Raw genomic sequence first — 27,029 nt, forward strand, 5'->3', positions numbered from 1 at the left:
CACATTTTAAAAGTAGTAATTCTAGGTCAAACAACACTTGATAAAAGTTTTAAGGGCGAGTGTAAAAAAAAAAAATCACTGTCCTTATGGTAACACATACAGAATGCCCTTTCACAGTAATGCCTTTTCACTCAGAGTTATGAAAATCTTTACCCATATTGCTCTATTTGTGTGACATTCACCTCTGAACTGTATGTACTAAGCAGAATTTTACTAGCATCTGCTGGGGAACTCAGGAGAGATTCACCCATTAGATCACTTTGCAGCTCCAGCTCTGTGTACTCCGAGTGCTTGTTCAGAAATGAGGGGAATAGTGATGGGTCTGGATCTGTCAGTGTATACTCATAGAAAGGTTATTCTCAATCCAGATCCAGACCAAAGTGTGCCATTTGAGTAGGAAATAATTGGAAATGTGTATCTATATAGTCAAAAGGCACAGCACAACTTCTTTTATAATCTGATTTAACCCTTGCTCCTGCAAGAACTGAGAAATTGCACAAAACTCCAAGAAAATATGTTCAAATTGGCTTTGGCACCAAAACTATTTCAGAGAGAGAGCATCACAAAAATTAGATCAAGAAGGAAAAGTTGTCATGTGCTGCCCTGAAATCCATTTATTTGGAAAAAGCCAGACCTTTTCTTTAATATGCAAGTTTATTCTTCTCAAGTGAAACCTCTTCACCTCAGAGTTTAAAAAAAATTGAAAGATTCTTGGTTTCCACCTGAAGGGTTGGGGCTATTGTGAAATTCTCAATAGCATTAACACATACCTCCTACAAATGGCATTATGCACTTTTGTTCTTTCCAGCTGAGCAGTTCATCCCTTTGAGTGGCCATTATCTCTTGAGGAACATTAAGTGGTCACTGTCACGTGCTGCAGAGTTTCTCAATATTTGCTGCATTCTGGTTCGTTTAAAACTGTGCTGCTGTTTCGGTTCAGGGGTTTTATCTTCCATCCTTTCTTTATTTTACAGCTGTAGTACAGTCTTGGGCTGGTGTCAGCTGTGATGGAACAGTGATAAACATGTAGGTTGTCGGACTTTCTTTTGCCTTTTAAGAAAGCTCGTTCAGAAAATCACTGAATGACATGAAGTGTGTGAGTGGGAAGCGCAGAGTGTAAGGGAACAAGTCACCAGATTTGTGTGGCAGCAAACTTCAGGACTTCATTTCAGGAGTGAATGAAATGGGTGTGTGTTGTGTTTCTTTTTTTGAGAATTAAAGTGAGTGAAGGACTGCTGCTGCATTTAAACAAACAAGCAAAAGGTGTGAGGAACGAGCTTCTTAAGTTTTCCTTTTTTGTACCTTAATAGTTAAATCTGTGTAAACCTGTTTAGGTACAGAGGAAGTTTTTGCAGGCATGCAGGATAGTGTTCAATCCCAGTATATGGTGTATGGTGCAGGAGTCATCAGCAGTGCTTCTCTAACAACCAGTGTGTCACAGCAAGTAATCATTTGGGGTTTGAACCTGTGGATATTTTTCTGAATGGTAAACAAGGGAACTCCTACCAGAACTGAAATCTGATTTCTCTCTGCATAGGTAACATTGATGGCATAAACCACACAGTTCTGTCCTGCAAACATATTCATACTCAAAAGTAACTACACAAACACACTTTCCCATCACATAAATTGCAGGAATTTATAAAATAAATACAGTTTTTAAATATTGTTTTCTGGTTCTGTAGGCAGCATTTGGGTATCTTGCAGGTTAAAAAGGGGGGCAGCATCAGCTTCTCAGAGTAGCATTGAATCGTTTTCTTTTGGCTATAAATCTGGGAACAAAATGATTAAATAGACTGCAGAAGAGGGGAGGAAAACTCAAATAAAAAGGCACTTACATTTATTGCGTTTTGCAGGGTTGCTTTTGGGAACAACGTATGTCTCTTGAGATTTTGTTTCTTATCCATTTTATGGAGCTCTGGCCTCCCAACAGCACTGCTTTAATGACTTGTTCTTGGGGTTCTGAGCTGGAATCAGCACTTGCCACGAAAACAAGCCTGCTACAAAGAGGTCAGGTTTCACGAGACAGCAATAGACTTGTAAAAACAGATTTTACTGGAACAAATAAAGTCAGAATTAAGAAGAAACCAGAATTTTGCATAAAGAAACAAGATGCAGAAGGAGCAGGTATCGAGCTAAACTGATAGACAGTGTATAAATTTAGATGAGAGGTAAGTGGGGATTTTTGTTTCTAAAACTGGATTTAGTGACGTTAATAAGTTTTTCTGAAGATTTTATGCAGTTCTTCATAGTTCTGACTTTTGCTGTCTTTAAAGACGAATTTTCAGAGGAAATACATTGTTCCTGCTGAGGTGGAAAAATGTTCATTACATATCAGCTTCAATTAACAACTTTCACGGGACTTTCTAAATTGTGTAGCTGAACTTGTTCTTGCCTGCTATCATGATGACATTTTGTGTTCTGTGAAATACTAATTGCCCTCAGTTTCCTTTGCTGCTCTTGAGAGTCTCACTTCTGTCTTTAATCTTCAGCTGTAATGTACAGGACGCATGGAAATAAATCATTCTCTGTATGTACATAAACGAAAACCAAATATTGTGGTTTTGTTGTCTCACTCTGTTCCTTTAAATAATCACACCAATATAAGGAAATTCTGGATGCCATTTTTTTGGTTCCAGTGGAGATGAAACTTCTAAAGGTGTGTAAGAGCTTAGCTTCAGCAAGACTGTGTGATTACCTTTCTGTCTTGTTAAAATGATCCTTTTTTATGCCACTGGTGGTGCAGCTGTGCTACAGGATGGCTCTGAAACTCATGTTGCACTGGTTTGGGTTGCTCTTATAATCTATGCCTTCATTACATTCCTAGAGACTTTATTTTGAAATGTGAGCAGACTTGTCTAGGTTGCTACATCATACTTTCAGTAAATAAATGAAGAATGCAAAGCACTGTATTTTCTGTTAGAAAATCTGTTAAGAACAGCACTAGGGAAATTCTATTTTGACTCCAGGTGAACACATATTGTCTGTGTAGGGAGCAATTAAAACAGAGAAGGAGGGCAGGGAGTAAGAAAGACAAGCCTGGATGCCTTTTTTTCCTCCTCCTTTTTTTTTCCCTCCCCCTCTCTTCTGTGGTGGAAGACTGCAGGAGAGCTGGATTGCAACAAATTCAGCATAAAACAAATGCAGAAGGTTTAGAGTCACGGGAACAACCTGGTGCACGTGCAGGTTATTTGACTTGTACTGAGTCTGTTCTGTGAAGCTGAGCTTTTGCAGGTAGGCAAGGACCTCTTATGTCTCTTTTTTGGTTCTGATAATTCCTTTTGCTCTGAAAAGAAAATCTGTTTAAAGGGAGAACTGCTTTTGTGTTTCCCCCAACAGGCTTTAAACGTAAGACTTCTGTTGTGACATCTTTATGCAAGTTGTGGGGGTTTTAGTGTGCTTATTCTTGAATTTGGTACTGCCCAAAAGGGAAAGAAAGAACAAATAGTGGAACGTGGGGAACTGGGTTAAATTCTGCTGGTGAGAGAAGCCAGTTCTGTCTGTGGTGAAGGTGAACAGGGTGTGTAGGGTTGTGGAGACCTGCTGCCAAAATCACGGGGTTGGTCATAAAAGGAGTACCAGGAGCATCTCTGCTTTCATCCTGGGTGTGTGAACCACATCTGAGGTGCCAGACCTGGTTTCCAGTGGTCACAGTGTTTGCATCACGTGGCTCCAGCTGCTCTCAGGTGATTTTGCTGTACAAGGTGGTTCTGTTGTCCTGTTAATCACAGTCTTTGGGAGGTCTGTTCACAAAGCTGCAACACTTTCACTCTGCTGGTAGGATTGGGGACGCTCATTCCTGCAGTGCTGGTGCAACTCCAGGAATGCAGTGCAAAAAGCAGATTTATTCAGACCTGGGAAGTGAAGTAGGCATACCAGTAACAGGAATCTTTAAGTTATGTAGTTAGGCCCATGTTAGGAGTTAATTTGCGTGTGGAGAGAAGAGCAACCAGGTGAGTTTGCATTTCCTTCACATTCCAGGACTAATCTATGGATGCTGTACAGGAGTATGAAAATGGCAGGGAGGAGCCTGGTGTGCATCAGTACTGACTGTGTCATCTATGCAGAAGGGCATTACTGAGAACGAGTTAGAGCAAATAGAATTAAAAAAACCATTTCAATTATAAACAAGTAAAATAGAGAAATTATTTAAACACAAAGTTCAAATATTAAGAGATGGGTAATTTACTGTTGGTTTATTGAAATCGTGTGTCTGTATAATTTATACAGGAGTGGAAATTTATATAAAATCTGATTTTTTAAAAAAACCTCCAAATAGCTACCACTGAGTTTACAGATTGTTCCCTCTGCAGTTACAGGGGGTAGAAATGTGTGTGAAATTACTTGTGTTGTTATCCAAAAGGAGTTCCTTCTGAAGAGTTGTGCTTTCCATTAGCTACGTTGTAAGTGGCAGTAAATAAGCAATTAATTAGGGGGTTTTGTATTCCTTTCCCTTTGGCTTTTATTTTTTGAGTAAAGAAATTCAACTACTGATGGCTTTCCTAGCTGTCTGTTGGCTGGAAGTTATTTATTGATCTGCCACTTCAATTGGCTCGATTTTGTGAACTCCTTAAGTTGTAAATGCTCAAAATCTCATTGCTGCTCTGTGCATCAGGCATCTGCGTGGTGACTGCTCGGGCTGTTGGGATAAAAGTGTTCTTGCATATTTTAACTTATTTTGAGATCTTTGTGGGGTTTTGATTTCTTTTTCTTACCACACGTGAACTTGTACAACTCTGCAGATGCTTTTACTAAAGCAAGTATTGTTAAGGGACTGAAATCTGACTGTCAGGAACCCAAATGTTGTTTCAGAAATTTTCTATTGCAGTCAGTTTTTATTTTTTTTTTTTTAAGCATAACAGGGCCAGTCCCAAACTAGTTGAATTGACTTGAACTTTGTTAGTTTGATAATTGATACGGTTTCCAGCTGCATGCCAGTCAATTTGTATGCTTAATTCTATTTCATTTATTACTGAATTAGCTTAAAGCAAAGTTATTTTAAGTAAGCCTTCAACCAATGAAAACATGCTATTGAACAAAGTTGACAAGGTAGATCCACCTTTTTTTGCATACAGGAAAAAAAAGGGCTATTGAAGTATTTCTGGGTATTTTTATAAGTTGATCTATGAACTGGAGTTTGATTTAATCGGGAATTTGTTCTCACTTTAGCCCATTATCTTTTATGTTCTCTTATTTTTAGCCATTTCTGCATTTGAAGTCCAACCACTTTCAGCTGAGGTCCAAGAGGGTGGAGTAGCTCGATTTGCCTGTAAAATCACAGCAAACCCTCCTGCCACTGTGACATGGGAAGTGAATCGAACGACTTTACCTTTAGTCATGGACAGGTATGGAGAGTTACACCTTTTACAGTGTAACTTTGTTTTGCTATCATTTTGACCCTGCTGTGAGAAGAAAATCTGAATACTTGCAGTGCCATTACATAGACAAGCTTCCAGGTACATAGTATGTCAACTATTCAAATAGCTGGTAATAATTGTGTTGCTAATTGATTTTGAATAGGTGCTGTGAGTGCAGACTAGAGTCACCTGCTATTGTTTACACAGTAATCAGTCACCTTTTGAATTCTTACTGGTGAATTTTGTATGAAATTTGCATCCTCAGGAATGGGAATTGCAGTGGGGAATGGAATAGGTGAACTTTGGCTGTGGGGGTGCTTTGAACTAGCAGGATTGCTTTCACTGAAGAGTTGGTGCTGAACCTCTTTTTCTTTGGAGGGACAATAAAGAATTACATGTGCAGAAAACTGAGTTAAAACAGTTGATGCCAGGGAAATTCTGTGCTGGGGGACTTCTCTTGAGCTGACTGATTGGAAGCATACAGCCTGCTCCCTGCTGGATTCTTTCCCTCTCCAGTTTGTATTCCTTGAAGTGACTCCCATGCTTTTCGACATGTAACTTTGGTTGAACATGTCTAAGATACCTGCCATGCAAAGGAAGGTAAAAAGAGAAAATAAAAACTGAAACTATAGATGGGTTTCTGGGAACCATACACTAGTTATGCCCCTATATCAGAACCTGCTGTAAAAAATCAGCCAGTCTTAATAATAGGAATGTAGTAGCTGGCTAAAGAAGGTTGGAATGGTTCCTTCTGAGGGTGAGAAAAATCTGCTTCTTGAAAGTAAATTCCTCTGCTCTGTCGTGATGCTGGGGGGAATTTCGCCTGTAGTTCAGAAATGCAGGGGGTGAGTCATGGATGGGGAATGTTTCTGAGTCTGCAGGCTGCTGTTCCCAGGTCAGTGTAGCAGTGGCTGTTTGTAAATCAAGCAGTTTAATTCCATGATGATGCTCCCTGGCTGAACGTTGATCTACATTTCTGTTTCTGGTTTCTGTGGCAGGATAACGGCTCTGCCTACAGGAGTTCTTCAGATCTATGGTGTGGAGCAGAGGGATGCTGGGAATTACCGATGTGTTGCCACAACAACAGCCAACAGACGTAAAAGCACCGAGGCAGTGCTGAGTGTTATCCCAGGTACTCACCACCTGAGGGTTTTTGGATGTCATCATGTTCTTTTTTACGTTGTAGCAAAAACTCTTATGATGCTTGAAAGAGCTGTAAGTGTTCTCTGAACCACTCGTCCAAACAATAATTTTGCCTCCTTGTATCTCGTGCTAAAATATTGTTCAGTGTAGATTTCCACAATTACTGAATAAGGCTTTGGTTTAAATTTAACTTTCAGCATCCTTAAAAAAATATGTTTTATTTCATATTTAATTGAATTTTTTTTAAATTGTTCTCACTTGTTTTACTTTTTTTTCCCCCCCTGCAAAGCCTCCGACTTGAAGCCTTTTCACAAGCCATCCATAATAGCTGGTCCTCAAAACATTACAGCATCTCTTCATCAAACTGTCATACTGGAGTGTGTAGCCACAGGGAATCCAAAGCCAATCATCTCATGGAGCCGATTAGGTGGGTCTCAAAATTACAGCATGCAACCTTCAGCCTGTGGAGAGGAAGTAAAACTGGAAAGAAAGGGTTTGAGCAATTAGGTTCCTGTTCTGAGGCTTTGTGTAGTAGGTTAGGGTAGGATAAGTGAAACACTTTTAGTTCCATGCTGCTTTTAAGAGCCCTGAGGTTTTCTGAGGCTTTGGACTCTGTTTCTGCTGCCAATCCCTCACTGACCCAGCCAGGGTGGGCACAGTGACAGGGAGGGTGGTGACCTCCAGGGATCTGTGCCTGGAGTAGGATCAGTGGTGAGTTAGGGCAGGTTGGGGTGGTTGCATCCTGTGAAAAAGTCCTGTAAATTTTTCTCCCACTCTTCTTCTTAGAGGCACTGTGTGAATGTGGTTTGGACCTTGTGTTCATGGGCCATTTGGGCTGTGAGTAGGTGCAGACAAACCCAGAATAGTCTGGAAGGGGAAGAAGGGGAGAAGAGAGATGCAGTAAGAATAATAACATTCAGCAGTGCATCGTATTTTTTTCATGAAAATTACCTCTGTTTTTATTCTGGCATGTACCTAAATGCAAAAGTCAGGACTGCATGTGTAGAAACAAATCATGAGAAGTTTTCCTCCATTTTTATTTCTAAAAGTGTGAGAAATAAATGTATCTTTCCTGTTTTATTCAGTGGCTCTTATAGACAAACAAGTAAGAAAAAAGTTTCTCTAATAGTCATAGAGTATTTGCTGTGAAAATGGAAGAAAATGCATTGTGATCAAACATACTGATTTTATCCACAGCATAATTCAGAGATGGATGAGCACTGTTTGTAAAGATGATGTGGGTGTTGGTAGTGATGAACTGAATCATAGTGCAAGGCAATTGAGGAGTCTAATTGGGAAAATGACATTAGTTTTTTAGCTGTGATGGTGAATTTCGGATATAAACCACTTACAAAGTGGTGAGGCCCAACCATCTGAATGGTCAGATAACTGGAGTGAAGAGCAAAGTAAACGCAAAATCAAAACCTCTGAAAGTTCATCTGTGATTTCCTTTGCATCTTTTGACTTTTAAACTCTAACCTGTGCTATTACTGCCCAGACAACCCTATTTAGTGAAGGTATTTAGATACACTGAAGAGCCTTGTGACCCACTTCTGCTGCTTTCCCAAACAGACCATAAGTCCATTGATGTGTTCAACACCCGTGTCCTTGGCAACGGGAACCTCATGATCTCTGATGTGAAGGGGCAGCACGCAGGTGTGTACGTCTGCCGGGCCACCATTCCAGGCACTCGGAACTTCACGGTGGCAATGGCAACTCTCACCGTGCTGGGTAAGCTGCCTTGGTCATCAATGTGTTTTAACATCCTGTGCCTGTATTTTTGAGCTCTGCTGTATACTGGGCTCACTTTTTATCTGAAACATCGTGCAAGGAAAGACTGTAGAGATTAAACAGATCACAGAACTGTGGCTGCCTTCTTCTGTCTGTTGACTTAGATGAGAAGTGTCAAATACTTGGCGTCTGAGTCATGAACTGGCGCTTGGAGATACCCAGGTGCAATGTTTGCTCTGGGAAGACTGGCTTTCAACACAGAAAAGGATCCTGCAGTCAAGTAGAAATATGTAATATATATTTATACTTCAAGAACAGTATGTCATAGGCTGAAGTTTGATTTGTTTCTATGGATAAATGCATAAATAAAAACGTGTAGAAATATCACTATCTGTGCAGATAGTCTGTATCTTTAAACAAATGTGCTTTGTTTATAAGGAAGGTGCTTTTTGCATGGGTATATGTTTATTTGAGAGGCCTGAGGAGAGAGGTTTGTGGACAGAAAATTAATTATTATTATGACTGTCCTTGCATTTTTGGGGCTCAATTTCTTAAAATTATTTTTTCTCCTTGTTCCTTATCTGTAGCTCCACCTTCATTCGTGGAATGGCCAGAAAGCTTAACAAGGCCTAGAGCTGGTACTGCTCGTTTTGCTTGTCAGGCAGAAGGAAATCCTGCCCCTAAAATTTCATGGTTAAAAAATGGAAGGAGAATACACTCCAATGGTAGAATAAAAATGTACAACAGGTAAGATTGTAATTGCTGTGTGAGAGCTGTGCTAATGATGTGCTACTGAAAGATGAAATTCCGGTAACTACATGTAGCCAATCAAGATACAACTCAAGTAACCCTGAAATCAGACATTAAATGGAGTCAAGGGCATTTCCTTGGCAGAAGGAATGCAGTTTAGTCAGCCCCTAAAATTGGTAAAGCTTATGTGATTATTGCAATACCAGGCAGGGTGGGTGGGCAGGATGAACTGAAGAGTTTCACCACAAAGTTACTTTAGATATACGGAGTGTAGCAGAATATTGCTACTACTTCTGTAGAGTGAGCAGTTTAAGGTTCTGCCTTTTGCAGGGAGGGAATAGATGTGCAGGTTGGTTTTCACTATGCCTGGCTTTTCAGGCATAAACAGAAACACAGCTGGCTTTGAGGAACACTTCAAGCCACTACATTTCACAGCTGGGAGTCCATTTCTAATAGAAGAGTTTGTGGCCCTAAAATTAGGAAGCAGAGGCAAACTTAACTGTTGTTGAATTACGTAGAGCTAAGTTTATCCAAGATGTGAGCTTTTTTTTCTACCTTTTTCTTCCTCTTGGATCCAGTAAATTGGTGATTAACCAGATCATTCCTGAAGACGATGCCATTTACCAGTGCATGGCTGAGAATAGCCAGGGATCTATTCTCTCAAGGGCCAGACTTACTGTAGTTATGTCAGAAGACAGGCCCAGTGCACCTTACAACGTCCATGCTGAAACCATGTCGAGCTCAGCAATCCTGCTGGCCTGGGAGAGGCCGCTGTATAACTCGGACAAGGTGATTGCCTACTCGGTGCATTACATGAAAGCAGAAGGTAAGCAGCTGGATTTAAATACTGACTAATGATTTGTATGTGACAGGAAGAACTTGAATGTCCTTGCAAAGACTGTCAGATTTGAATGATATGGTTCACATCCAGAGCACAGCAGCATGTACATGTGTATTGTAACCAACAGTCACGCCTGGGGAAAAATGCCTTTGCCCCATCATCTCATTTTGTGGGACTGAGTGTTCTTCCAACTCACCCTTGTCTGATGGCTCCAGTGAGCAGATTCTAAAGTTAGAAGTGGACTTTAAAACCTGGGCCCTCCATGCTGCTGTCTGGATTTCCCTCTGTCTTCAGCAGACCACTCTCTTCTGTGTGTGCTTGGCAGGGAAGAGCAGAGCATACAGCAGAGTCCTGGAGGTTTACAGAGCTGAGCTTTTCACCACAGACTTCTCTTTTGTCTAGGTCCCCAAATTCTTTTGACTTTACCGGCTTTCATGTATTTTGGAGTAGAATAGTTGATACTTTGTCTTACCTATCTTCTCTCAGAATGAATATTGGCTGAGTGGTAAAATCCACTCTCTTTTCACACTTGGTCTTCTGTAATGAGAAAAGTATAATCAAGCACTAAAATGTGCTGAATAGCCATGAATGGTTTATCCAAGTCTCTGAAATTATATACAAATTCCTGTATAAAAGGGAATGAGTAGCTGGAATAAAAAGAGTAACTAGACACTATAAAATCCCCTAGTATTACATAATTCCTTTAAGATATATCTAAGGTGATAGGAAACAGCCATTTTTCAAAAGCAGAAGCGATTGATAAGTTACTCGAAAAATTGTTAGGTGCTTAAAGTAAGCTGCCATGCAGCTCTGTTTTCTAGGAGTGATTTCTGTTTCCATTTCTATTCAGCAAGTGATTTATTGAAGGACAGGGCTGCAGATGCTCAGCTCTGTGTGGAACACCAGCCTGCCATCTGCTAAGCAGAGGACAGGAAGGACAGCTTAATTACTCTAATACTGATGCAGGAATAGCTGCCTTTGCTTTTGCAAGTGGGATATTTCAGGACACAAGAGAATTTTGTCTGAAGGAAGGAAGGAAGGAAAGAGTTTTAAAAGATAATGAGGACAAGAGGTGTGGGAAATTACCCCCTACTCTTTCAGTCACTGAGGTATTGTGCTCACAATCCCCTCTTAAAGCTCATATGAATAAAGTCACACTAGATAAGTTATCTGGATAATTGTAGAGAGCAGAGACCAGGTAACTTCAAAGAAAACTGCAGAACTGTCCTCAGGGAAGTGTGTATTTGTGCAGGAAATACTCATGCACAGTAGTGAAAGGAGGTATCTTCTGGAATGTTTTCTGCAAAATCGTTTTGCAATCTCTGCTTTACTTTCTTGCTTATCCAAAGGTTGTATTTCGTGAAATGAGATTGTAGCTTGTCTTGGTTTAAAAAGCAAAACAAACTTCAAACAAAAGCAACCAACCAAGCAGAAACCTCTGATTTATTTGAACTTGCTTTCTCAACTACCCTTTTTTTTCATCTTTCCTGACTGTCTTGTGACATGTACTTTATTTAATGTAGTGCTGTTATGCATCCTTTCACTTTAGCGAAGAAATCCACACAGAGAGAGTGGAGAGGGCTGTTAAGGAGGTGTAATTACAGTGATGGGATTCAAAATGCAGACGACCTGCATGCATTTTTAATTTGGTAACATGATTGTGTAGTACCAGAAGTTTGCATCAGAACATAAAAAGCACTTTTATCTCATTTCGTAGAAAAAAGTGCTGAGCTTCAAAGTCTCTGGATTATTATGTATTAATGTAAATATTTTGTATGAATGTATTGCTTTCATTATTCCTTTCAGCTTGTCTTTCCCCATTCCACTCTCACACCCTGTTTCTGACCCTAATAAAGGTTAAAAATGGTATCAGATATATCTGACGTAAACAGATTTTATCTTGCTCAAATCTTCTCGTGTGTAACTTTTTTCCCTATATATTTATGTTCACGTATTGCCCTCCTGTTTTAGTTAGGAACCTCATTTGAAAGTGTGAGTAAAAACAGTATTGCCAAAGGAAAACAGTGCTTGCTAACTCTCCTGAGTTGTACTGATGCTTTATGATTCCATAAACTTTTAAACAGAAAGCAAAAATGGGTAATGCATGAATTATATGCAGTTCTACGTTTTTTATGTAGACTTCACAATGTGGTAGGTGCTTTGATTACAAAAGATACCATCTCTCGTCATTAAATTTCACAACCTGAATATTCTGATGTTTCACCGTAAAAACAAGTTCACGTTCTCTTCCCTATTAAAAAAAAAAAAAGTTAGTGTTTTAATCAAGTTAGTTGAAGAAACTAACAGGTGTGGGTTTTGTGTTTTTGTTTTTTGTTTCTTTTAGCAGAATATTTTACATTCAAATCGGGGTCATAGTAGCAAGAAGAATAAGGGTCTGATGAGCGTGCATGTTGGAGTGTGTTAATTCCTTGTTAGTGATTTAGAAAAGGCACAAAGGGAACAGTGATTGTGGTGGAAGGCAAGCCTTGTTCTCTATTATGGCTGTTTCATTAGGGCCTCTGCATGAGGCCTAGCAATCCATTCAATGAGAGAACAAGTCCTTTTAATTTGAGCTCAAGGATCTTGTTTAGCAGGTCAGAAATCGTGCCTTGCAATTCCTAATTAACAAGCCATTAACTAGTCTGTTGTGAGATGCTCGTAATCTTGTCTAATTAAAATGCTATCAAGTTAATTCATAAATGTGGGAAAACTTAATGGTGGAATTTGCCTTTCGTTTTGTTTATAAATTCGGTGGTGAAGAGGAGGAGCTGCTCTTACAGAGTTTTGATTAAGGTGACATGCACTTGGTGTGAATTGTTCGTTAACACAGCAGCTTTCACCACACTTGGTCCACTTCATAGCCTCCCTCTATAGGAATAAAACCCAACAAAGACAAGGACTGCTGCCTGCATTGCTATGCATATTTTAACGTGAATTGCTGACAATTTTTTTCTTTTTTTTTTTTTTCTTCTTTCTTTTGTAACAACTTGCTAAGGAGCCAAACATTTTTGAAGCTCATTCTGGTCTGTTCTTATTGGCCTTTCTCCAAATTGAGGAAAAAAACCCGTGTCAATCAAATGTATATAGAAATTGGTGGGCTAAAACGAGATCCTTTTGCTGAATAAATTCTTTCTGTTTGTTTCTTTTGGGGAGGGGGTTGTTTGTTTTGTTTTTAATGGAGTGAAGCCTTCACATTCCTCACAGTCTGCTATAGAAAGGCTTTGCAAATAGGTTTTGAAAAAACCTCCCTGATTCTAAACAAATAGATTTAGAAGCTCAGTATGAATGATAAGGCTATAAGAGCTTGTTGTGTTACTGTACATGGGGCACAGTTTGTTGTGACTAATTCTAAATAGGGTTTAGAGTTGCATTCAGCATCCCTTATTCAGCAAAAGCCTGAAACACCATAACCTGCACCACAGCAAGACACAGTTACTCCTGTGCATGAGAGAGTTTTTACTTAGTAGGGTTGAAAACATAAAGATAGGCTGGGGAAGAAAGTGAAATTTACTTTGTAAGATCTTAAAGCCAAGATACTGTAATGTTTGAGGATTTTCAGGCATTTTTGATTGTCTTGTTTTATGCCAGGATTAAATAACGAGGAGTACCAAGTGGTCATTGGAAATGATACAACCCATTACATTATTGATGACTTGGAACCAGCCAGCAACTACACCTTCTATATTGTAGCTTATATGCCTCTGGGAGCCAGTCAGATGTCAGACCATGTGACTCAGCACACCCTTGAAGATGGTGAGACAAACTGTTTTGGTGAACATTTTTATTTGCACTGAATAGAAATGTGAAATCCAGTCCTAAGAGTTCTCGAGGATCTCAAATTTCCATTGATAACAGTGAGACTTCTGGATACACACCGTGCAAGCCAGCCAGCTAATGAAAGGAATGAGAGTAAAATAACATTCTGACAGGGCAACAGTGTATATTACACCGAGTCTTTTTCTGTCTTGAAAGACATTTCATTAAATCATGTTAATGACTATTCTAGATCTTCAGGAACTCTCGTGATGTTGAGGATTTGATAGTAACCTAGGATTTAGTCTCTGTGACTGAAATGTGGATCAAACTGCACACCCACTGCATTTTTTTGCAGATGTTGCAGGAAAATTTGAAATAAAAATTTCCTATACACCCCCCCCAAACCTTCTGATTTGTTTTTTTGTGTCTATGTGCTTTTTAGTAGAATCGGAATGCCATAAAAGACCCTACTGACTTATTTCTGTGCAGTGATTTAATTAATCTGAACATCATGGCAACAACAAACTGTTTAGTGTTGTGCATTAGAACTGATTAATAAATTCTGACAGGGTTAAGCTTTGGCAGCATGGAACATTGCCAGTTCCAGTTGTCTGCCTGTCTCTTTGTCAGGAGTTACACCCCTCATTACATGGTTGGTGGAAGAAAACATGCACTGAGTCTGTGACGGTACAGGTTGTTGTCCTGACTCAGTTTCAGCTGCTGCATCTAACCTTGATAGGTAGTTTTCAGACCATTAATGTGCTGATTACTGCTGGCAGCAATAAGAGAAGAAAATGTTGAGTGCCTTACAAAAAAAAAACTTGCTTAGGATATAGGTGAGAAGTATGAGAAGTGTAAAGTTATCCCTGAACAAGAATCTGCAAAACTTGTTGGATCATTTACTCTCACATTACTGGCACCTCAACATAGACCAAGGTGTCGGATGAGAATTTTCCATCTTTTTTTTCCCTGAGCTCAAAAGCTTTGTCTTTCCCTTTTTAGTTCCCTTGAGAGCCCCTGAGATCAGTTTGACGAGCAGGAGTCCTACAGATATCCTCATATCTTGGCTGCCAATTCCTGCAAAATACAGGCGAGGTCAGGTCGTCCTGTACCGTCTGTCCTTCCGCCTCAGCACAGAGACCAAAATCCAAGTCCTGGAGCTCCCAGGGACTTCAGATGAGTATCTCCTGGAAGGCCTGAAGCCTGACAGCGTGTACTTGGTTCGTATCACTGCTGCCACAAGGATTGGCTGGGGAGAGGCATCTTTGTGGACTTCGCACCGAACTCCCAAGGCTACGAGTGTGAAAGGTGACTCTCCACGTACTTTGCACTGAGCACCAGTGGCTTTTGTGGTTGTTGTTGTTGGGGGTTTTGGTTTTTTTTCTTTTTTTTTTTTAAATTTCAAATTATATAGAACAGAAGAAAATGAGTCTACAACATGAATTAAAGCTTCCTGCACCATTTTGTTCAGTGTAAAATACATTTCTGCCAGGTGGGACACTGCACATGATCAGTGTGTACAGGTACTGAAAGGGTCTGAGTTGATGCATGTGAGTCTGTATTATAATCAAAATACACAAATGTTTTGAATGTGCAAATTGACTTGATATTTGAAGTCTAATTTGAGTTGTTAAAATTGAGCTTTGAATTACATTATTATTTAGTAATGTCATGCAGAAGAACATTCAACTTTGCATGAATAGGTTGAAAAATATGTAATTTGAATTCACATTTGCTCTGTCTAAACAGGAGGTAATTTTGTAACTATTTTTGGAGTGTTATTGTTTTTCTTTAAAAATAACTATCTTATAAATGTATTAATTTATTTACTAAGATATGGAATTAAAAGCTGTTAGTATTCCGTTTAATTTGTTAGTTTAGGTTATAGTTAATCAGACATCATAAGAAAGAAATAATTAGGTGAATACACAGATGAGTTTGAATCAAAGTCTTGAGGGAACTTTGGACTTTTATGGGCACCCAGATTTTTGCATGAAAAATAGTTATTTCTAGAATATAAGACTATTATGTATATTTCTTTTAAACCAGCACCAAAGTCTCCCGAGCTGCGTTTGGAGCCCATGAACTGCACAACCATCTCAGTGCAGTGGCAGCAGGACTCTGAGGACACTGCAGCTATCCAGGGGTACAAGATGTATTACAAGGAAGAGGGGCAGCAGGAGAACGGACCCATTCTGTTGGATGCCAGTGATCTTGAATATATTGTCAGTGGTTTAGGTGAGTATATGAAATATTTCTCATCTGTTTTGGGTGAGGGCGACATCTTAGGGAGCTTGAATCACTAGACCTGCAGGGCAACAACGTTAGTTTGGCCACCTATTTTCCCAGCAGTAAGGTTTGCAAGCTGGAGTTGGGCTGCTGGGGGAATAATCTTCTCACAAAAAGTGTGTTGCACAACACTGAGATAACCAGATCTTGTAAATCTTGTGTAATTTGGAAGAAGGACACCCTGCTGCTTATCACAAGATACAGAACTTATAGTTAGTAAATACTGCTAGTAAATGACCTGTCTTTTTAATATGCAGGTTTTTTCAGCTTTTTTGTATTTATGCCTGATTTAGGAACAGTGAAAGATGAATTCAAAATACCAAAGATTTTTCTCTGGTATTTCTAGCTTATTTCTCTGTTGTTTATAGCCTTTGTCACAGCCATACTGCACAATGGGCACTGCTTGTTCACCACAGCAGCAAGTAGCCCTTGTGCATGTTATTATTCTGTTAATAATTTTAAGGAGTACCAGTAAATATTTGCAGGACTGAGCACAAAGATTAGGGCACAGAACTTGCTGAGTCCCACTGGAGTCTTTCCATTGATCACCTGACTGTTGAGATAGTTTACTTAGGGGTATTGTGGAGAATTAATCTTGACTAAATTATCAAAATTGACCTGCAGTCTTAACTGGGTCAAATGGCCTCTTGACCATGCTCAGATATTCTCATCTGCTGAATACAGTTGAGATACTATTTTAGGGAAGATTTGAGGAGAGCATCCTGCTCTGTTAACTGGACAACTGACCATCTGTGACCATTTCTATCCAGAGCATCTGGCAGTGGCTGACTGTTTAACAGAGCTGTGAGACAAAAGAGCACTGGGTTGAAAGGATGTGGTGTCTGTGTGTCCTAGGACAGAAATTAATAATATTTTTTCCTCTTCTCACTATGGAATTACAAAGCAGTAATTACAGACACACACAAATTTATTAGCAGTGTGATCTACATCATATGGATTTTCTCACTACGCTAATCTTCCTCAGATTAAAATACTGTTTTACAGATTTATGTTCAAATATATATTATCTATGTGTTTTTATTGTTTTTTCTTTCCACGTAGACAGGAGAAAATGAAAGAAAAGTGAGTTTGGGAAACTACAACTTTTATATGATCACATTTAACTGAATTGCAAGAAGGAATAATTAATGTGCTTGAGTTAACTATTCAGTCATGGTGCACATGATGTGTTGAGTGCTAATTCTTTATCATAATTCTCAGTATCTTAATATGGTGACCAAAACATATAATCTGGTTGCCATAATTTGTGTATTTTAAATGTACATAATTTGTGCTGCTGTAGGTTAGGTCCACTGAAGAGCATTTTTTTTCAAATAACTTTAGTGGTAGTAATTCATTTTTTTTAATGGGATATATCGAGTTATTTTGAAGTGTATATCAAATATGGGAAGTTTTCATATGTAAGTTTCTTTGCTGTTTTCTTATTTTTGTTTGCAGTAAAAGGCACTCCTTGCTACAGCTACAAAAGACAGCACAGGAAATTTGATTAGGTCATGATTTTCCACTGCTAAGATGATTAAATATGCTGAAGCTTGGAAAGTTCACACAGTGAACAAAGTTCTCATAGTCATAGTGCCTCTCTGGCTGCTGTGTTTGCCCTTTGCCAAGCTGCCTGTTTGAAAAACTTGTGCATGCTAAATTATTTCTTTGAAAACAGCACACAACCAACCTTCTTCTGCCCCCCGGCAGCCGCACGTGTGGAGAATGTAACAGGTAGAATTGTAAGCAACATATAAACCCATGAAGACTGTAGCAATATCCACACATTAAAAAGGGATTGATTTGCACTAAATAATTTGGACTAGGACATTTATGCATGCCTGTAAAAATTATTAGTTATTAGGAAGTGGTCCTACCTGGTAGAATTTGAGATAAAACAAGACAAGCCACGCACTGGGTTTTGTGACTATGGTAAACTGATTCTTCATGAACTGGACAGAGGCTTCGAGTACTAATGTTCTGTCATCCATTTGCCTCTCCTGAGGACACTAAACTACTGCTTTATTGACAGCCTCTTTAAAATAAATGTCTTTGTTATGAGCTACAGGAATTAGTAGAATACTGCGAGGGTGAAACTTGAAGGGGAAAAGGGTGTTTTAAGGTTTTTGGTTTCATATATGTTGGATAACATGGTCAAAAGGAAAGGTTATTCCTAATTTGGAAGAATATACTAATAGTCCTAGGTGCTTCCCATTGGCTAAAATGGAGCAGTTTCTCATGCATTATCTGTTGCCAGTGAATTTATATGGCTTCCAAACACTCCCTCCTTATGTCTTAGTTTGTCATGACCTAAGGCTGCTCTGTCGTTCCCTGTTCTTTTGCATAGTTAATAAACTGCAAATAGACTTCTAATGACATTTGGAGCATGTCAGTCCAAGGAACTTTCTGCAGGTGTTGGTACAAATGCCAGTTGTGCAAAATCTGGGTGTTTAAATAAGACAGTTCACTTTGTGGCAATTGAAGTGCATCACAAAGTGAGAATTCATAATATTCTCTAATCAAAGAGAATATTAGCATTGTTACTATAAGCACTGTTGATTGCCTTGATTGTTGATAGCATTGATATAACTACTGTAAATGATTGCAAATGTCTACAGGACTCTTGATGGAAGGATAACTGTGACAGGTAAAGCAGAATCAGCAATGCTATTGTGAAATAGATTACAGTGATTGAACAGGAAATGTAGCAATATGGATGTGATGCTGCATGTTTTAATCTCTTGTTGGTTCCTACCTTGTTTTCTGAGAACTGACCTCTCTTACTCCAGTGTAGGTCTACCCAGTTACCTCTGTGTATTTTTAAAGGGGATTATTTAGTATGATAGTCACCACGTAAATAGAATTAAATGATCTGATCAGAGTCAGTTCTGCCATTCTCAAAATAAATATCCACAGTTTCACACAGACATTTGTTTGTGTTAAAGGTCTTGGCATTTATTTTTCAATAGCAGGCCATTTCCTAGTCCAGTGTAAAATTCCATTATTACTTGAATTTGCCACAGGAGCAGACCCTTGGGTGCATACCATGCATTTTTGCCTCTATTTTTAATTCTTCCTTTGCTTCCTCCTAGTCTAGAAATTTTTTCCTTACAGAAAGTCTTTTGCTGTGAGACTTGATGAGTCTGCTGGTACAGGTTGTGTTTCTGTAATGGTTCAGAATATGTGTGTTCAGAAGTTGAAGTGAGTTTTGCTGGTGGAAGAGTTCGTTGGGGAACCTTCTCGCTGTGCAGCAGGAGGGGAATTGGCAAAACCTGAAGGTTAAAATGAGTGTCCAGAGAAGCTCATCACCCCCTTTAAATGTGTTCAGATAATTTTTTTCCAAGAGTATTTTAAGCATGTGCATATGCATCTATGCCTCCACTGTGCTAAGGGGACTGTTGGCCTGTCAGGGCTCACTGTATTTGCAGTTTATGACTGGTAGGAGCCTGTGCAAGATGGGCAGTGACTCACAAGAACCCCTTTGAAGCTTATCTGGGAGAATAACATCAAATTCAAATTTTTGGTTCTCAAACTCAAGAAAGTGTGATCAACTCTGATGCTGTAACACAAGAACACTGTTCTTCAAGCTGCCTGGAAGTTCCCCTTTCTGAACTTCACTTTTCAGTTCTTATCATGCTGGCAATTAATTAAATGAATGCCACAGGTGATGGGGGATTGCAGCATGTTCCTGCTGTTAGCCTCTAAGCCTTCTGTGCTTGGAGGGAGGGAGGAAAGCAAGAATTCACTCTGCTGAACTGGTTCTCCTATGGTTGCTGTCTGGGAGCTGTCCCACCTCCAGGGGTGGAGTGACAGTGAGGATTTCAGGAAGTGGCACTTTGGTGGCAAGGCAAAGGTAGGGTTTCTAAACGCACAGGAAGCCCTGAGGGCAGCAGGCAGTGGCAGAGATGTGCACACACACACTGGAGGTGCTCTTTTGTCTCTGTCATGATGATATCGCAGCAAATAACCATTTTCACACGGACACCTCAGGGGATGGAAAAACTGGTTCTGTTGGCTTTGTGTCCCATGCTGGGAGCTGCAGCCCCCAGGAGCACTGCTGGCTCCCCAGGGCTTGGGGCTACAGGGGGATGGGAGAAGCTGCCAAGTGATTGGATGGCCATGAAATGGTGTGTATCTGCTTAAAATAAATAATTAAATGAATAAATTCCTCGGTGATTCCTGAGAGGCTTGGAGGTGCTGGGAGCTTTCTCTCTGGGAAAGCTTCTTCTGAGCTGTTTAACGTGAGGTGCATCATAACCCTCTGCTGCTTCTCCTGGTACTCCAGTTTTACACTACCCAGTGGCATTTCCCCTGGCCCAGTCTAGTACTTTTGGAAAAATAATTAGATTCTGTCAGACTCATTTGTGTCATTACTCCAAAAAGTTTGACCTTAATCAGGAGAAACTTCTCTGCCTGAAAGCTCTTCTGTGTCCTACCTCTTTCCAGTCGCAGAGAGGAGAAATGAAGCAAAGTGCATTTCCCTGCCCTCCTTGACTTGGATAAAATTTCCAAGTAAAGAATTTGTCGAGGTCTAAATGACACAAAGGCACATTTTGTGACCCTGCATGGTGTTCCCCTTTGGAAAGGAGCCTTCTGCTGAAGAATCAGCTTCCTACCTACAACACTTAGGATTCCTCCAGAGACTTGGCCTTCAGTTGTTTAATTTCCCCTGGATCTGTTTATATCACGTTACAACCATGACTGTAGCTAAGCTTTACTCCAGGGCAGCAAAGATGACAAGGTCATTCTGTAGTCTATAGAAATTAAATAAGGGTGTGTAAGAAGAGTCAATGCAAAGAATTCCTCCAATTAAACTGCCTGATGTGTGTCACCCAAGTGCCTCTGGTAATGATTCTGTAAAAGTGCTTATCAGTTTTCATAAAGCAGTTGATATGATGGTCAGATAGGACATAGTGGTTTCATTTGTATCATATTGCAAGCCAATGTACTGGAAAAATGTAAGTTTTAAAAACTTAATGTCATATTGGACAGCCCTGATGACATCTTTCTCATTAAGAACTGCAAATGCTGTATTACTGAGAAGAGAAGGAACATTGTAAGAGCATTTAATGTGTTAATGTAGTTATTTCTGACAGCTAGGGCTATAATTTCAGTTTTATCTCGTGTTTTATTGGTGTCAAAATGTAGTCTCATACTTGAAACTGAGAATTCTGGGATACTCAAAATTGGGGGGGGGGAGTTGGTATTGCTTTTTGGTTATAAGTTACTGTTGAAATTTAGCTTGTGATTCCCATACAAATTCAAGGAGCTAGGCGTTCCTAGAGTTTCATGAAATGATGTGAAAGAAACACAGGTCTTTCCTTTTTTTTGAAATTTCATTTTTAACTGTTCTCAAATGACATTCAATACAATACAATGTAGTATTACAGATACACTTTTTTTTGCTTGAGGTATTTTATATCAGATCAGACATGCAGGGTTAATGAAATGCTCTGCTGAAGATAGCTGTGTTAAAAAAAATAATTAGAAATTGCTTTAGTTCTTAATAAATATCAACTAAAAGCTCAGCTTTCTTGCTTAGAAAACCAGATGATGGCATTGTCTGCTGTATATACTGTAGTCATTATATTTACACTGCTACATAGTGGAAAGTGTCTAATAGCTCAGTAGGTGACCAGGACAAATATTATCATTTATTTCCACTGTTTACAGCTGGGTCAGTCTAGTGTTTACTCATGCTGATTACATCCTTAAACTAAACCTCTTATCTGTCAATTCTCCTGATTGTGTGTAACAGGCTTGCTACTACTACTTATCAGCTAAAACATAAGGGATTTGCTGAGAGAGGGGAGGAGGAATTGCTCATACTGCACAGTAATAAAACCAAAAGCCCTAGAAGTAAACTGGGCATGTTTAAAATCAACCTCTTCCTCAGCTAACTGTGACCTCTTTCTCTTTTGCAGACAAGACAGATTATGTACATTTGTAGTTAACAAACCCGAGCCCTTGCCTAGTCCCGCTGTGATAGTGCGGTTCTGCTGCACCTCGATAAACAAGAGGCACACATTCCTTGCTTCATAATCATGAAAGGCAGACCTGTCACCACTCTAAATGAGTCTGTCTTCCAAATGCAGACGAGGTATATCTGCATATAATTTTTTTCTTTCAGGTTTTGAAAGGTAGATCATAGATTAAAAGAGAGAGTGGAAGGGGATTTATTACTCTAAGTTTTTTAATTGCCAAAATATCAAAGCGAATGCTGCTTTGACAGGATTTAACCTCTTTTATAAAAGGAACCACATTGCATTTTACAGGCTGTAAGTGTAAATAGAGATCAAACTGCATTTTCTGTTTTGCTGTGAATTACAAACTGTCGCTCTGTGTTTAGTTTCCAGCGTATGTCAGTGCCAGTCATTTCTCTAGATCTGCTTGTGGCAGAGAGCTCCTTTTAGGTTGAGATTTACTGTTCTTGCTTGTGCAAGAACCAGGCTGGGTGGCAGAGGCAGGGAAGGCATCAAGCCTCTGTTTTGTGCAGCGTTGCTGGTCATGTGCTTGTTGGTCCATGTGCAGCTGGGGTGCACTGGGGCAGGCGAGCAGGGAATGTCGGGAGGTTGCACAGCACAAATCTGCTGACATGAGGTGACCAGACACAGATTCACAGACTCACCCACTCGGTTCGTGCCTCCCTTATGGGAGAAAAAGATGGCACTGCTCTGTTTATGCGAAAAATTGATTCACTCGGGTTGTAAATTGAATTCTTACTGAGCAAAGCTGAAGCTGGGGTTGAACTTTGTGGCCCTTTGTTGGAGCTTATTGGCGTGGCATCCACTACAACAACTGTGTCTTGGGCTCAGCTTTAGTTAAGCACTCTTGCACACGACTGAGTGGGAATCCTAGATAAATATCAGCTTGTTCTGAGCAGATTTGCTGGGGAGCAGCCAGTTAACTGTCAGCAGCTAATGCTGCATAGTTTTTATGCAGCTCAAGTGCCACATCTGTAAAAAAACTGCAGTGCCTTCCTTCCTGTGTAGTTCTGCCATTATTTGTTTTGCATTGTGCAATATTGCAGATGTGTGTCACGATTACACATATTTTCACCTGAATTTTTGTTCTTAAAAAAAAAGATTACCTTATCGTGTATGTTTTCCGAGAGCATTTCAGTTTCACATCACAGTTACTTCTGCCCGTATTTTTCTTTTTGAAAGTAAATGTTATTTTCATACAGTGCATTTGTAACGGAAAGCTTTAATTAATGTTTAATGTATTTGTCATTTTTAAATGATGCCATCAAGCCTCTGAATAGGTTACCAATTTAGCCAGTAATCAACTTCAGTAGGTGCTGGAATACTGACATCTGTAACCTCTGCATTAGCAGCATAACTGGCTTTGGTGCTGATTAAAATGTTACATGAGACAGACACCCAGAGGAATCTCTAGGCTTTCTTTGCATTAACTGCAGTCATGGAATGGCTCTAAAACTCATGGAAAATTATTAATTTGTCAACATGATAAGCACTTAATCTTGGGTCAGAAAGGTGCATTCTTATTCTCTTAGGCAGTTAAGATCTTTCAGAAACAGGTAGATTGTGTGTTGGAAGGATTGCCTAATATATTTTTATGTAACCTTCTTGCACGTGCCCACTGAACCATTCCAGTCTGGAGCCATTTATTTGGGAAAATAGTCCTGACATCCTCATTTAAACATGCCTTGACTTTTGCAGTAATTCATTTTAACTTCCCAAGCTAGTGGCTCTTTAAAGGGGAAGGACACAATGAACTCAAGTGCAGAATAAAGATTGAATGTACTGTACTTCAAAAAACCCAAACAGAGTGCTAAGACCAGTTAAGCCCAAACTCTCCAAAGAGATAGTGTGAGCTGTCAGGATGAGGGAAGTTTCATTGTTTCATGGGACAATGCCTTGTAGCTATGTTAAAAGCACTGATGTAAAGTTATGGGCTTTACTAAGGCAACAGGAGAGATTATATTCCATTGGGCCACTCCAGTAGCGTGGAGGGTTGTTGCCTATTTTTGAGAGACTTTCGGTCTCTTTATCAGCTCTCCCCATAACTGGGTTGGATGCATTTGTCTCAGGACATCAGACTAATTGTGTCACAACCTGCAGAACTGGAATCGAGGGTGCTGCAAAGCCTTCCAAAAAAGGAGGGGGAGATTTTTTGCACTCTGGCAAGATAACGTGCCAGCCTATAGTGAAGCGAAATGTGTTGTGTCTTCAGACTGCTTGAAGGTAAACTTCTCCGGTGGGAAAGCGATTAGAATCTCGCAGGAAATCTCTCTGCTGCTCTGTGTTCTCAGGGTAGAAATTCCACCATTTAGAGCTAAACCTGTGTGGGAATTCAGTCGGGAAGTTGTGTCATGTTGATTGAGTAACAGTTAGGATGTATGCAAATAGCCTTCCATTGTTCCTTTGCTGGAGCTGAAGGTTAAAATTTGCTTCATGAAAAGGACATATTGATCACTCCTTACAAGAAGAAAGTAGTAAATGACTTTAATACAAAACCTCTGAGGTGCTTTTGAAATGTTTCTAAGTATTATAATGAATATGTAATAGTATACATTTTGATAGCTATCAAGTAAAAGTGACCAATAAATAAAGACAAATTTCTTGGAACTGGAAATTGTTAAATGTATAACCCTGTTTAAAGGTAAAAATGAGCAAGCAGATAACAATGGCAGGAATGACCAGATAACTGCTAAAACTTCTTAAGCAAACCAACAAAATAAAGCAAACCAGACAAAAAACTCCCAGAAAACTGAACAACTAAGTACATTCCTGCTATACAGGATTTAATCAGAACTTAAAATACGGTGGTTGATTTTTTTTTTCTTCCTGAAATGAGAGGATTTGTCTCTGGGAGACAGCATTATTTAATTTGCTATTTATTGGACTTCATTAGTAAAATACTTAAGTCCTGGATTGCAAAGAAACTGCTCCTTGGAGAAAGCTTAGAGAAAACTCCTGTTATAGGAAATTAAATCAACATTGTCCATTAATCATACTGCATGTCAACCCCCAGACCTCTCTTGATTGTTCTTGGTGAATGTGAGGAACCATTAGATGTGTGAGGTCCTTAAAGGTCTGAGTAAGTCAAAGGGGAAGAGTTTAAAAAAATGCCACCATTAGCACATGAAAGAGACTTCAGAGTGGACAGAAGAAAACATTTGCTGTACAGGGCTAGTTATATTTCTTATTTTTTTTCACCCTTTTCCTTTTCATTTATTATTTTCTTCCGTTGTTAAACAACAATCCAGATGTTGTGATCAAAATGTTAATTTATCCTGAGGTTTTTTCATTAAATTTTTTGTTACCAGTTGTAGTTATATGGGAAAGGTAAAAGTAGGGGGATCTTTGTAGTTTCTGTGTTAGTGATAAGTAAATGCACTTCTAAAGCTAAGCCAACACATTTTGTGGTAGGTTTGCTGCCTTCAGCAACACCTTGGTTATACATTTGCCATGAAGACATTGTTGCTAACAGAAGCATTTTTCAATTTTGGGAAAAGATGCAATTTTGATAAAGCCCATGTTTGTTTTTTTCAGGCTGCCTGGAGTCACACTTCTGTGGCAAATGAAGGGGGGGGGATGCAGGAAGTGGGGAAAGAAACAATCTTGTGTTGCAAGAAGCTGCTCTTGCTGTAAAACTTCTCTTCCAAATGTGACTTCTTTTTTTTTTCCATCTGGGAAAAAGGCTTACTAGAAAAAAATATTTGCATAAAAAATGTATTTCAACATTTATACTCACTTTCACAGTGTTTTTACCATTAGCATAGCTGAATATTGTACCCCTTCTCAAGATGGTTATCATTACAAAACAAAACTATTTGTTACTGCACGTGCTCGTAGAAGCTGGGACAGGGAAATACATTCTTGATCATGTTTGGTACCTCAGTTAAAGACTTGAGTTTTCTGCCTCTCATGGCATCCAGTTGTGCATGCTGTGGCTCTTTGTCCAACTAACACATTTGTATACTCAGACAGAGGAGGAAACATAAAATATTCTGTGCAAATATGTCTTGGAAATGTGGTCAGTATATCAGCCCCCTGGGACTTTTTTTAAGGCAATTGAGCAGGAGATATTTTGAAGTAGTAGTAGGTAGGATGGTGTATGTGGGGGAAGAGAGGCAGATGGGTGGGTGTTGCACTGCTGTGCCTTGTGTCCATTTACCCATCATTTACCCAATTCCTCCTTTGTATATTTTAGAAGCAGAGAGGGATGTGCTCACAGCCTGTTGCTTAGCTCTGTATCTGTGTGTCTATATTTGCACGTGTATATAGGCACTGCTGGGAGAAAAATAAGATATCTTCTTGATCCTCCCTGTCTTGGTGTAGTCCAGCACCTCTCCATCACAGCCATACCTCTTACTATATTAGTCTTTTGTATTAATTTTTATTTTCATGATAATTGCTACTCTTACACTAACTTAGCCTTTTTTCTTTCTTCATGTCTTGGCTGCCTTCTCGCTGCTTCTCACACCTGCCCTTATCTACTTTCTCTTAGTTTCTCATCAGCCCTTGTTGCCTTGGTGACGATCACTTGCCTTGGAAGACGTGTATCTGTAGCACTCCCTGCCAGTTATCTGTGCTGGAAAACTTTTCCCAGAGGTGGCTTGGATGCATTAAGTCACTGTGTGTTATCCAAGCAGAGCAGATGCACGCACGGGCTGTGATTGAGTGTCACTGTCACATAGGCAGTGATAGTCATCCCTCTCCTTCAGAAATGACAGAAATGATCATGCTTCCAGTCAACCCAATAAAATACCTGAAGGAAAACATCAAAGTACAGTCAAGTTGTAGGACAGAAAAGTGAATTGCTTGGTATGATTCAGATTGCAGGCACGAGCCCATGGTACTGCAGTTGACCCAGCAGTGCCTACACTTCCCTCTTTCTTTGAGCCTCCCTGTTGGAAGATCTGCCTCTGAAGGGTCGTCTTCCCTCGTGTTGGAGCCAGGAGGAGTCTCCCAGTGGGACCCCCAAGCCTGTGTTTTCTCTTGTGCCCCTGTGAAGGGCAGCTGAAACACTACCCGGGGCATGTGGCAAAAATCCACTTTAGGCAGTTACTTGTATTTCTGCTTTTCTGCTAATAACACGTGTGTGTTCATCTGTCTGTGCTAAGAACACGTGTGTGTTCATCTGTCTGTGCTAAGAACACGTGTGTGTTCATCTGTCTGTGCTAAGAACACGTG

The 27,029-nt window shown here is 39.7% G+C and overlaps 1 protein-coding gene across 1 annotated transcript in view; it reads left to right on the top strand.

Annotated features, from left to right (window-relative positions):
* PRTG (protogenin) overlaps window positions 1–27,029 on the top strand; it is a 78,546-nt gene that overhangs the window by 25,735 nt on the left and 25,782 nt on the right. Inside the window, 9 exon segments of the mRNA XM_027688477.1 lie at window positions 5,201–5,345; window positions 6,356–6,489; window positions 6,790–6,927; window positions 8,073–8,231; window positions 8,819–8,978; window positions 9,560–9,807; window positions 13,411–13,575; window positions 14,581–14,886; window positions 15,628–15,816. Coding sequence (XP_027544278.1) covers window positions 5,201–5,345; window positions 6,356–6,489; window positions 6,790–6,927; window positions 8,073–8,231; window positions 8,819–8,978; window positions 9,560–9,807; window positions 13,411–13,575; window positions 14,581–14,886; window positions 15,628–15,816 — 1,644 coding nt within the window.

Source organism: Neopelma chrysocephalum, unplaced genomic scaffold (assembly GCF_003984885.1).
Source record: "Neopelma chrysocephalum unplaced genomic scaffold, ASM398488v2 Primary Assembly neopelma1_75, whole genome shotgun sequence".
NCBI classification, from domain to species: Eukaryota; Metazoa; Chordata; class Aves; order Passeriformes; family Pipridae; genus Neopelma; species Neopelma chrysocephalum.